General features: G+C 41.9%; 2 protein-coding genes across 4 annotated transcripts in view; one reads left to right on the forward strand and one right to left on the reverse strand.

The window, feature by feature from the left end:
- cpped1 (calcineurin-like phosphoesterase domain containing 1) overlaps window positions 1-8,229 on the reverse strand; it is a 36,886-nt gene extending 28,657 nt beyond the window's left edge. Inside the window, exons 1-2 of one of the 2 annotated variants that reach the window (XM_042397631.1) lie at window positions 7,986-8,229; window positions 3,983-4,201 (exon numbers count right to left, since the gene is read on the reverse strand). In XM_042397631.1, the coding sequence (XP_042253565.1) occupies window positions 3,983-4,201; window positions 7,986-8,049 (283 nt within the window). In that variant the 5' untranslated portion in view covers window positions 8,050-8,229. Of the gene's footprint in view, window positions 1-3,982; window positions 4,202-6,880; window positions 7,199-7,985 lie in introns of those variants that run through there. The other variant, XM_042397632.1, reaches the window with a different exon arrangement.
- Window positions 8,230-10,499: 2,270 nt separating this feature from the next.
- shisa9a (shisa family member 9a) overlaps window positions 10,500-12,149 on the forward strand; it is a 51,221-nt gene continuing 49,571 nt past the window's right edge. Inside the window, exons 1-2 of one of the 2 annotated variants that reach the window (XM_042397629.1) lie at window positions 10,500-11,081; window positions 11,892-11,998. In XM_042397629.1, coding sequence (XP_042253563.1) covers window positions 10,567-11,081; window positions 11,892-11,998 — 622 coding nt within the window. In that variant the 5' untranslated portion in view covers window positions 10,500-10,566. The remainder of the gene's footprint in view (window positions 11,082-11,891; window positions 11,999-12,149) is intronic. The other variant, XM_042397630.1, reaches the window with a different exon arrangement.

The raw sequence follows: 12,149 nt of genomic DNA on the forward strand, positions 1-12,149 counted from the left end.
GATCGGAGGGAGTCAGGGGAGAGATGCAGAAAATGGACGGCGGCCATGTTTGGTCTAAACGGTGCAGTCATGGAGATGATAAGGACACTTAGATGCCTATAGCAAGACGCTAAGATGATAGGGAGAGACAGCTGCAGTGGTGTTCACGCCTGTCCCCCTATTCAGCTAAAAACTGTGGTCATTATGACCCAAAAAAAAGAGAGGAGGAAGGCAAGAGTTGCTCTGTGACTAAGCCAAGCCAAATATGTGTTGCATATGAATAGTTTGCCTTGGGTTATATTTTAAAAAGAGGGACCTAGGACATTCTACAGATGACATACTGCACCAGATATAACAAAATATTCCATTTCTGCTTCATATCTTACATAATCTTCAAATTAGGATCAAGTCCAGTGATACTCACATCACGATCCAATCAGACATGTAAAGAGAAATATTCAGAGACAACATGCTGAGATGGAGAGTCTCTCCCCCACTCTCTCTCTCTCGATGCCCATTCCTCGAGGCCAGGCAGACACCTCATGCTAGCTCCCTAATTGTCATGCAAAGGTAGTCTGCATTGGTTGGCGGCTTGCAGCTCTTTTTGCTTGAACATTAACTCGCAGTTGGTCCTGCTAGCCTGTTCCTCTTTCCCTGTTATCAAATCAGGCAGCTGGACATCGAGAAACCCGCACACCACGCTGTAGTCACTCATTTCATTACAGTTACTTCAATAAAAGCATCCGCCTGCCACTAATGCCTGCGAAGATGCACAGTCATGGTCTTCCACTGGGAGACACATGAGCACTGTCTAAGGCCATTAAAGGTCTTTTACTTTATAAGTGGAGTGGTTTGGTTTGTGTTTACAGGTTACCATTCAACTCACTACTGAGACACAGACTGACAGAGAGGAGCACAATTGAACACAGCGTGAGTCAAACGCAGCGTGACGGTTCCAAATAAGGTGGGAAAAAGCAGCAAAATGATGATTTTGTTTACTCGACCAGCCGTTTCTGAAGCTAACCAGCTATTTTCAAACCCAGTGTTATTCTGAAAATCTATTTGTCTGGCTAGAGAGCAAAAGAATCTGGTGGATTGGGAAACCAGCTGCCACTGAGGCAAGAGAAGTCGGCTTGCTGTCCTCGTTCCAAGATGTCTAACTCCCAGCGGAAGATAAAAAAGACGAGCAGAGAGTTTTGTTTGTAATTGAGGGAGAGGAAACAATTCACACTACTGTTAAGAGATTATTTACGAACCGAATGAAAAAAATAAAAAGGAGGACATATTCTCCATCTGCAGCCAGCATTGCTGACGGAGATGGCTGAACAGTTCCAACAAAGCAAGATCTTGCCTTAATGCAAACAGCTTGAAGGCAACCAGGTGCTTTTTTTAATAGATAAATATTGCATGCTGTACAGGGGGTCTCCAGTTTACAAAGTAGACTTAACAAACAGGACAGAAACCTGACTTTGTTCTCTCCCAGCAGCAGCAGAAAACACACCAACCACTGTCTGATAGATTTTTACAGTTGGGCGGGAATTTAAAAGTCTGTCTGGTCTGATCAATAGCTGAAATCTTCATCAGCACAGAAACTAAACCTGCCTGAGAACAGCCGGGGGGGCCTGTGCTTTTTCATAGATAAATATCAGCTACTGTCGTGGGGGAGTGCGTTGTTTACACACTGTGGCTGGGAAACAGAGCAGGCTGATGTTCAAACCTACCTCGATGAGGAATATTCTATAACTGAGCTACCCCAAAGCTGATGTTCTTCAGAGTGCTTTAATTAATTAGGACAATCTCAGAGGGCAGCTGAAAAGACATTAATATATATATATACATACAAGACATATTCCATTCTCTTTAAAGACTGATGAATGCCAGAAAGCTTTCTCTGCTTCTGCTAATAACATGTCTGAGAATCATAACGGTGCGGTAAAGTGAGTCACGACTTGTTCTGTATGTTCACTCACTCGTGACAGCCATAACTGTACATACTGCACATACCAAATACTTCAGTATAAGAAAAACTGCATGTTATATTCCATTTTTGGTCACATGCTATTCATTATTATTCATACAAGCATTGATTTTTTTGCAGGTCTTCACAAACCTCTCCTACCTGCCGTACCGGAGTCACAAACAATTCTGCCTCAGGCTCAAAAAACGACAGTCACATCTCGCGATCAGACTCAGATTACAATGCGATGCCTATTTAGAATCCCATATGACAGAAATAGCAAGATGTTTTAATGGTTTCAGTGAGAAGCACGTTTTACTATTATGACAAATACATTTGACATTGGCATAGTAGTTCCTTTCAGAGCAGCTTTCTTGCCTAATCAGAAAGTCGTCTCATGCTAAGCAGGTCAAAAAGTATAAGCCAGAGTGGAAGTAGAGAAGAAAGATAATGCTAAAAATGATTGCTGGTGTTTTCTCCTAAGATTTTCTGATGATAAGGCAAATTGCTAATAAAGAAAACAACATTAAGCAAGTTGAAGAAAAGCTCACTAACCCAATGCTTTCTAGTAATGCACATCTAGCAAAGCCATGTGTACAAACATTCTGCTTGCCACAATCGCTGCTCTGAAAGAACTAGAGCTGCAACAATTAGTTATTAATTGATTAGTAGATTATCTTGATAATTGAATAATCGTTTTAAGTCATTTTTAAAAGAGAAAATGTCCAAGTTCTCTGATTCCAGCTTCTCAAATTTGAATATTTTCTGGTTTCTTCTATGACAGTGAACTGAATATCCTGTATTTGGGTTGTGTAGTGTTGGGCAGGACAAAAAGACATTTGAGGACGCATCACTCTATATAACAAAGTACATAACAGAATGTTATCAGAGGATAAAATCAAACGCTGAATTATAAATCTAATTTATTTTAGGGCAGGACTGCAATGAAGCTTTTTCTTTTAGTATAAACCTTATTTAAACTACTTTCTTGTTCACTTACCACTACAAGTGGCCAGTTACTTTATTTTACTGAATAAGATATAAAAGACAAAATTTGATTTGGTGGTTGATTACTTGACTGAATAGCATATAATTTAGTAGTGTCTGGCCAGTGGCTGTTGACCACTTCCATCTTTAATCATGACCTTCCTTTGAGTGATCTCTTCGGCACTTAACGGTGCAAAATCTGTCATCATCCGAGTATTAGAGTGCAGAATACAAATGGGGCATAAAGCATGTTGATTGGTGAAACGGTGTGCAGCGTGTGAAATCACAGCTTGTGTTTCTAAACATGCTGGTGTTATCTGTGATTTGGGAGAGTCGTTTCAAGCACTTTGAAATAAGTGCAGCATTTGCATGAGCCTGCCTGAGGTGCCAGATGCCATGAGATAATGCTCATGGGACCGCTGCTGTATCATTTGGTCTGACTAAAAAGAGGCTGAGCAGAGTTAAAGCCATGACTTGAAAAGATGTGAAAAGATTCAACAGTTATTTTATTATTACTTTTTTTTTTTGCAGAAATAACAAGTTAAATTGTTTCCTGAGTTTCCTGTATATATAAAGAGGGATGAAGCTGTGGCTGCTGCTTGTCTAGGGGATTATTTAGGAACATAAATTAGAAGAGCTTAAAACCAATGCTAACTGTGACCTGAGTTAATAACTACAGACTTATTTTAATAACAATAACAAGTGTTACCTTGACTTGACGAGGTCAAGACAGTCGCATTTTTAGTTTGGCGAATCCTATCAGCATCAGAGGCAGGAGGCTGCACTGCCACACTGCTTCAGATTTAGAGAATGTTGTATTTGTGTTTCATGAGGTTGCTGATGTTACCCCCTTTACACACAACTACCTTTTTATATAAACTGCATTTAGCTGCATTTTTATTAAATTTAGTAAAGTGAGCCCACGCTTTTGAACGTTGTGCCTTGTCAGCTATGACTGGGGAGGACTGGAATATAAACACAAGAGTGATACTTGCATGTAGTTCTAGAAACAAACTAAATTTTCTATAGGTTTTTAAATCTACTGCGTTTTCTTTTTACCTGGCATGGCGTGGACCAGGTCGCCACACAGCACCATGAACTTGGGCCTGGGACTAAGCTGGTTAATGGCCTCCACCACCTGATTGGTGAGCTCAACCTCCTCGGCCCATTCGTCTCCTCCACCGTCGCAGTCGCCGTCCCTCCAAGCCTTCATCAGTCCGAGCTGGGGGTCTGCAGCCTGGATGAAGAAAAATGGTCCCGTCCACTGGTGTTCCACATCTGGGGAAAAAGAAGACAGACATCCTGATTATTACAAAGTCTAGGAAATAAAATATTTGTGGGTGCAATTATTATTTTCATTACTGATTAGTCTGCTGATTATTTTCTCGACTAATCATTTAATTCTTCTGTCTAAAAAAACATCAGAAACAAAGTGATAAATGCTGATTACTTTTCCCTTTTTCTCAAGTCTTTAAATTGTGTCGTCTGACCAACAGTCCAAACTAAAATATCTAAAACAATATTCTCACATTTGAGGAGCTGGAACCATCAAATACTTGCTTAAAAAATGACAAAATCAACAAATTGTTGCTGTAGCAATAAACATAATTTAAAGCTGCATCAAGCAATAACTGCCAAATGTAATATTTAATATCACACAGTATTTTAGCATTTATCTGACATAAATTAAACATTTTTTTAAAAAGTATAACATATGAATAGTTTTTAGGTTCTCATGTAGATACAGATTTTGGTCATATTTTGCATATCAGTTTACATGTAAGACCTGTGAACCACTTCTTGATACAATATATGTGGGTTGAATGGAGAAATCATCATTTCTTAGTGTTGAATTGTGAATTAAATGTATGGTTCTAAAGAATAAATGTGTCATCTTACACATGAACGCAATTAGCATAAAATCTATTCTTTCTCCCCCCGCGCTCATTTAAAAAAGACACAACTGTCATTTGCAGGTGACCTTTTGATTTGTCTGCCTGGCATTAACTTCATATTCCGGCAGAACATTTTCCATTTTTGATACGTTGAGGTCAGAGGATGCTTACACGGAAGACTGCACACAGTAGTATGCGGAAACACAAAAGCTTTAGGGATTAGGTGTCATCACGGCATTAGTCATTCAGCGGTATAAGGCCCCACTGCGAAAGCTTCATGTAGAAGCCTCGCGCTCTTTCTTGGACTCGACACAACACTTGATTAGTTGAAAGAGCTGTGATCGGGATTTAGAAGTGGGAATTGAAGATCCGGGGGGAATGTAATGTACAGCCTTTTGTTAAAGCTGTAAATAATTAACAAACAGCTACACGTAGGAGCATGAATGGCAAAGAACAAGTGTTTTACATAATCCTGATATTACATAACAGAAGAGCCCTCCAATCTAATCACTTTCAAATATTCATTAACAAGGCAAACTGTGCATGTCTTTCCAATGTAGAGAACGGAAGCAGACACTCAACGCAGCACCGCTGATGGTAATGACAACGCGTGACATGAAGGACACAAGAGAAAGCGCGGTGGAGTGATATGGAAATGGACTCCCCTTCTTTGCGCGCAAATGGACAGATGCTGAGAGCAGGTGTAAACAACTGCTTTCTTTCCACTCATTTAGTTTCTGGAGGATGTGGAAGCAGCACTGTAGTTATGCACTGCTGTCATTGACTGCGGAGCGTCTGCATCTGCATTCTGCACAAATCCTCCTCACTCACGCTCAGCAGGAGCTACTCCGCCGCTCAGCATCCTCTGTGTTTAACATGCTCTCCGTGTATCTCCGTCTCCCAAATGAGTTTATGATAATTCTTGTCCTCCAGAGAAACTTGAGCAAAGATGGGAGAAGAAAGAGCGACAAAAGAGAGTAAAAGCTTAACAATGATCCCCTCAGTGTAATTGACATTTGTGAAACCACGAGGGGAAACACATTCTACTTTTATGATTACCATCATCATGTCATCAGCCAAATTACTTTCGAATGCCTTCAGTCCAAACTAGCCAGGCCTTGATCTTAACTTGTGACTATAAAGTGGGGACTGTGGATGAATTCTGAGTTTCACAAGCTACTGTGACCACTGAAGTTGAGTTTCCAGCTCTGGCGTAGACCTAACTTTATGTCAGCAGTCTGTCAGTGCTGACGTCTTGAGAGGATGCAGACTAGATCTGTCTTTAAAACAGATGAAAAACTTTCATCAACACATCTTGAACTCTTGCAGCTCAGTAGAATACACGCTCTAAACTTTGTCTCAGTTTACGAGTGTTTGCATATGGAAATCATTACCTAACAATACACAGATAACCTGCTACTCTTTGCACAGGAATGTATTCAAATCACACGGGCGTGCGAGCGTGCACATGCATACACATGCACATCTTTGCCCTGCTCCGGAGTTATTAGCCATCTTCTTTGTCAGTGCCCCAAACAACAGACACAATCTTTTAAAGCTTTTATAAAGCTGCACGGGCACCCTCACCCAAATCCTGAAAGCTTTTTTGTTGCGCTGAGCATACTTTAGAGTACAATGTCTCTCTCTGGAGTCAGATATATGAACTATTTCACAGACAAAAGAGAGAAAGAAAAAAAAACAAACAAAAAAACAAAACAACACAAGGACTTGGAGGGGTCGGCAAAGCTCCCATGACAGGAGATAAGAGGCAGCAGCCTTGTGTGGCTCTGCTGGGCAAGCACAACTTCAAACACAAATCGCAGAGATTTCTCAGATGGCAGATGGTGCGCTCAAAACAAAACTAATCATCATTTGAGATGAAAGCACAAGGGGGTTGCTTTTGCAGCAACTAATAAAATACCGAGCATTTCAATTGTTTTTCCCTTGAGTTCCCTTTTATATGAGCAGGTTTCCTAGAGTAGGTGTTAAAGAACTAAACAGACATGAAAGGCAGAATTAGATGAATATATAGGTGAGCTGTGATTGTGTTTCGAATAGTTACATATCTTGATTGATTTATGGTAGGTCGCTCGACACTTTTGTCGCTCAACAGAAATTAAAGATTCGCGCGAAGTTTTCAATTTATGCTTCGGCGAAAGGTTTCTGTTGTCTCCATGGTAATTAGACACTATTCTCCGGCCGGCTTGTTAGGTTGCAGTCTATCATCCCGACCCGGACTAATTATCAGTTATCTAAAGTTACAGACCAAAATATCAATAATGAAGTTCAGTGAAATCAACGATCTCCATGGCGACGTTAGTCACACTAAGTTACCCAATCACGTTGCCCGACAAAATATGACGGTGTCAGCGGCATAACAACATTCTCCAGATGCGCGACATTTCTGTCGAGCGACACCTGTCAAAAGTATCAAGCGACCTACCATACATGATGCAATTAGAAATGAAATGTTGCAATTAAATGAACAGTCAATTAGAGGTTTGAGCTCAAGACTTGAAGTTGTGAATCTAAACATGACTTTTTAGTGAGACGTTTTGTGTGAAATTATTAGCTCACTCTGAAATAATCTGCAGTATGTTACCGAAAACTATTAGCTACTCCTTGAAATATTTGTACAACGCGTTTAAAACAACCACTGTACTGATTTGTTCATAACGGAAACACAGTACAACGCCAGTGAAACGCTTTATTTTGTAAACACAAGCTTAAGCTAGCCATTTGGCCAGGCTACAGCTGACAAGTGTGACACGGTTATGAAAACAGAGCAACACCAACGCCGTCGAGCGACTGCGTTTGCTTCTGTCAGACTTTGAATTAAACCAGCAGCCACCGACAACAACTTGTGTCACAGGCAGCCAAGTTTGAGCACGTTAGCTAACGTGTTAGCTTGTAAGTTGGCTAGCCGGTGTTGTGTCGAAGTTTGTTCCACCTTCAAATAATGTTCCCCTCCTGTCAGAATTGTATTTTCCGTAGCACCACCTCCGCGGTTGGGGTTAGGATTTATGGTTTATGGTTAGGCGTAGCAGAGATAACTGTTGGGGTTAAGGTAAGGTTGTGTGCAGGTTAAGGTAAGGGGAAACACATATCGACGGGGATCGGACTTCCAAAAAACACCTTTGCTAAAGAAGCTAACGACAGTCGGCTACCTTCAGTCAGTCCGCTGAATGTCCGATGTTTCGCCCTGAGAAATATATCCTCAGTCTCAGCCATAAGATCCACTGGTCAAACTGTTTTTCAAGCAAACTAACGTATCACTTGTGAGCCTGTCAGCAAGCCTCCTATCAGGGTTTGTTATGTAACTGTTGTGTCGCCCCGGATGTCTCCGCCGCTCTGCTAGCTGGTGGCTCTGTGATCGACTACAACGCCTGTTTGTCAATCTGTGACTTTCGCTTTTCTTTTTTTTTTCAATCTGTGACTTTCGCTGCAGCGACTCACAGCTTGGCTTTGACATGCAGGTTTTACCGAACATACACACGCAGAAGTGGATTTATGTATCCACCTTTACGTGTTACTTCCAAAAGCAAACCAGCTATTTAACATATTAATTAAGTATAGACCAGCCTGACTACAATAAGATTTACAAATAAAGATAGGCTATAGAGTCAGTGCACTTGCAGAATATGCGATTTAAGCAAACTTAACTATTAGAAATATAAGGTTACTAAAAAATAAACTTAGCAAATATGTTAAGAAAGTTTCAGAATCATAGAGTAAAAGAATCATATAAATATACACAACTACACCAAAGTATAAAGACCTTAAAATAGCAGCAAAGGTAAACATGAGGAAGTGTAATGAGTTTGCAGCAAGGAATTTTACTGTTGTGACTGGTGCAGTGTGGCGATATAGGGGGGTGATGATCCTGACAGTCTTATTCAATTAATTGGCTTGATTTTCTCGAGTGATTGGCAAACTGGACTCCAGGGAAGCTCAGGGGTCATCGGAGGTGTTCCAATAAGCCTGAAAATAAGTTAAAAAAAAAAGTCCCATCACGGTATTTTTTTTCATTCTGAAATGTTAGCACAGTTGAATGGATGTGGTGTACGAATGGTGTATAGCATATAGGCCTGCACAGTCCCCTGGAATACACCATTATAAACTAAACATCTGAAGTCCAAATCATTTTACAGGCTGCGTCAACAATACAGAAAGCTGTGCTGTCGCCCACAGCTCCGCGTTCACACAAAAGTAAGGACCTTGGACGGAGGCTGGAGCCTTTCAGCACCATGGAGAGAGCTTGTTAAAAAAATCATCATTCTCCATCTACACTCGTTGTAACTGGCTGCATAAACTGTTAATCCGGTTGCTTTAATATTTTTAATATTTGAATGAGGAAACAGTGTTGGTGTTGGTCTCTTTAAATTAATCAGGATCGTTCAAATAACACCCGAGGTTCCCTTCACACCTGTTTTTTTATACAAGACGAATAAACACAGATCATTTGTATTAAGGTTTACGTGTAGGATTTGCAGGTGGATAATTTTACATTTTTATGTTTTTTAGCTCAGCTCATCTCAAGGCAATAAACCGTTTTTTTTACTGACTGCAGTTATAAAAAAAAAAAAAGCTTTAAATGAGATATCAATTCATGGGCTGTAAAACTTGGTTTATTCTTACAAAGTATTAGCTGCAGTGGAAGCAACCACTCCAAGTTAAATGATACTGAGCCAATAAAAGGTGTTCTTTCATACGCATCAGGCCTAGTTATGTTTATGACGAACCATAATAATTTCCCAATCGGATAGAGTTTGCCAACGAGACGCTTCACTTTTCCCAGCTCAAATAAATGTCTGTGTTAACCACTCTGCCAATTGTTTCGATAATGAATAATACACATCACTTATTTTATTATCTGGTGGTGTAGTTGTACTTCTGGTTATGAATTTTTAACTAAAGGCTGGGTCTTCATGAGCATTCATAGGAATATTTGTTTTCCAGAAAGTCCCCAGGGATCTAATACGCATCACAGAGCCACATTTTTGGTGAAGGGCTCTTTTTCAAAAATACATCCCCTTGTTCTTAGAGGCTGTGCCAGCCACTGCCTATTATAACACATTAAGCTACTTGGGATTTCAGGATTTCTAAAACAATGGCAACCTCCGACTGGAAATGCATAAAGTGGGGGGAAAAAAGGGGGGTGAAAGCTCCCACGTCTTTCCTCAACTGCAAAACAGAATAGTGATGTGCGTATTTCGGAGCTTTTATCATAATATTTCACATAAAGGCTCTCTCTCACTGTCCTCAGCCCTCGCAGTCTTTCTCCCTCCCCCTGTTTTCCTCCTCCTCTCCTTTTGCGCACCAGGCTCTCCCACCCTCGGCTCTTCTATTCGCTCACTGCGCTCTCATCCTCGGTGCGGCTTGTGTCTCTGCCTACTCCTGTGCGTAAGAGCGCACCGATGGATATGTGAAGTGATGTACTCCTGAAAAACGTGAAATCCGAGCCTGCAAATGCCTATCTGAGAAGACGTCTAGATGCGCGGCAGAGTGCGCGTTGGAGAGCAGTTAGTTAGATTAAGTCAACTTCATTCCACGGAGATTGTTTTTTGATTCTGCGTGTTTTCTTTTGGATGATGATTTGTTAGTAAAGATGTTCATCGGCGCGGAGGACAGTGCGTTGCTGTTTGGATGTATGTTTCTGGACTTTTCACCATATCATGACCGTGCGCCCTTTCCCCTCTCTCCAAGTCTTTTTGTTTCCGCGTGAAGTTGAACGGAGGGGAAAGCACAATGAGAGGGAAATACTTTCTCCTCGGCTTCTTGTTGCTCAAAGTTATGGCTCTTGTGTGCAAGGCTGACGGGGAGCCAGGACTGCTCGGAGGATTCGTAATGATCGCCACCTCCAACGGCTCCAGGGAGGAGGAGAGCGTGTCCGAGGAGACCCCGCACACGGAGGACAAATGTCGGGGCTACTACGACGTGATGGGCCAGTGGGACCCGCCGTTCATCTGCAAGACTGGTAATTATCTGTACTGCTGCGGCACCTGTGGCTTCCGCTTCTGCTGCTCTTACAAGCACTCGCGGTTGGATCAGAGCACCTGTAAAAATTATGACACTCCGGTGTGGATGAAGACCGGACAGACTCCCTACAAGAAAATGAACAAGATGCACGACAGCACCAAAGACAAGACGAACTTAATTGTTTACATCATATGTGGAGTAGTGGCCATTATGGCTCTTGTGGGAATTTTCACCAAATTGGGTCTGGAAAAGGCGCACCGGCCGCAGAGAGAGAACATGTCCAGGTAATTCTTACTCTCTCTCTCTCTCTCTCTCTCTCTCTCTCTCTCTCTCTCTCTCTCTCTCTTTCTCTTTCTCCGTCCCTCCCTTCCTCCCTCCTTCTCTCTCCCTCTCTGCCTGCTTCTCTCTGTGCGCTTGTTTACAAAAAGACTTGCAGTAGTAGCCTACGCACGCAGTGATCCGGAGCGCGCAACGTGCTGTTCTTTTGTTCACCTGCGCCTGTGTGTATCAGAAGTATATAACGAGAATTAAACGGCCACTTAGAATAACATAACATTATTAAACTACAACTTGCTTTAAACGTCACACCCAGACTGGTGCCTGTTCAACGAGACCAACTTATATCTGTGTGGAGACTCTTTACAAACAGGAGTAGATATAGGCCTACTGCATGCTCTCTCCACTCCAGTCTCCATTGTGCTATGGCATAACGTACGTGAGCTACGATCTCTTCCACTAGAGTAAAGGCGGCATTGCGCTCCATTGTGTAGCTATCTGTCTGACTTGAGATAAGTGAAAATGCTTTTTTTTTTTTTTTTTTTTACACCTTCAGAGTGTGTTTACAATAGAATACAAATGCAATGATCGCAGCAAACACAGCACACATCTTTTCCATTCATCCGGGAATCACATTTTTTCCCCACTTAGCTGCGCCTCACAGTTTTCATGAAAAGATGTGCAGCAGTGCAGCCCAACTGAATAATTGAATTAAGCATGTTATGCACAGTTCCTCATGTCTGCACCCCTCATCCATCAACGCCTCTCTGTCTCTCCCTCTTCCTTCTTCTCCCTCCCTCTCTCTGTCTGTTTCACAGGGCCGTCGCCAGTGTGCTGCAGGGCGGGTGTCCAGGTGAGCAGTATCGGGGGGAGGAGGCCCTTGGGATGCATTCGCAGCACTATGTTTCCAGGGCCACAAACCTCCGTGAGTTTTCTGTTGTTTGGACAGCTCATTACTGACTGTGGTGAACTGTGCGTATAACTTGGAGCAGTACATGGAGGTGTGGGTGGGGTGCGTGTCAGCAAAAAAGCTGCTTATCTAAAGTGACTTGAGTGTGTCCAGGTTGCTGTCAGAG

The sequence above is a fragment of the Thunnus maccoyii genome, chromosome 20 (genome assembly GCF_910596095.1).
Source record: "Thunnus maccoyii chromosome 20, fThuMac1.1, whole genome shotgun sequence".
Classification (NCBI taxonomy): domain Eukaryota; kingdom Metazoa; phylum Chordata; class Actinopteri; order Scombriformes; family Scombridae; genus Thunnus; species Thunnus maccoyii.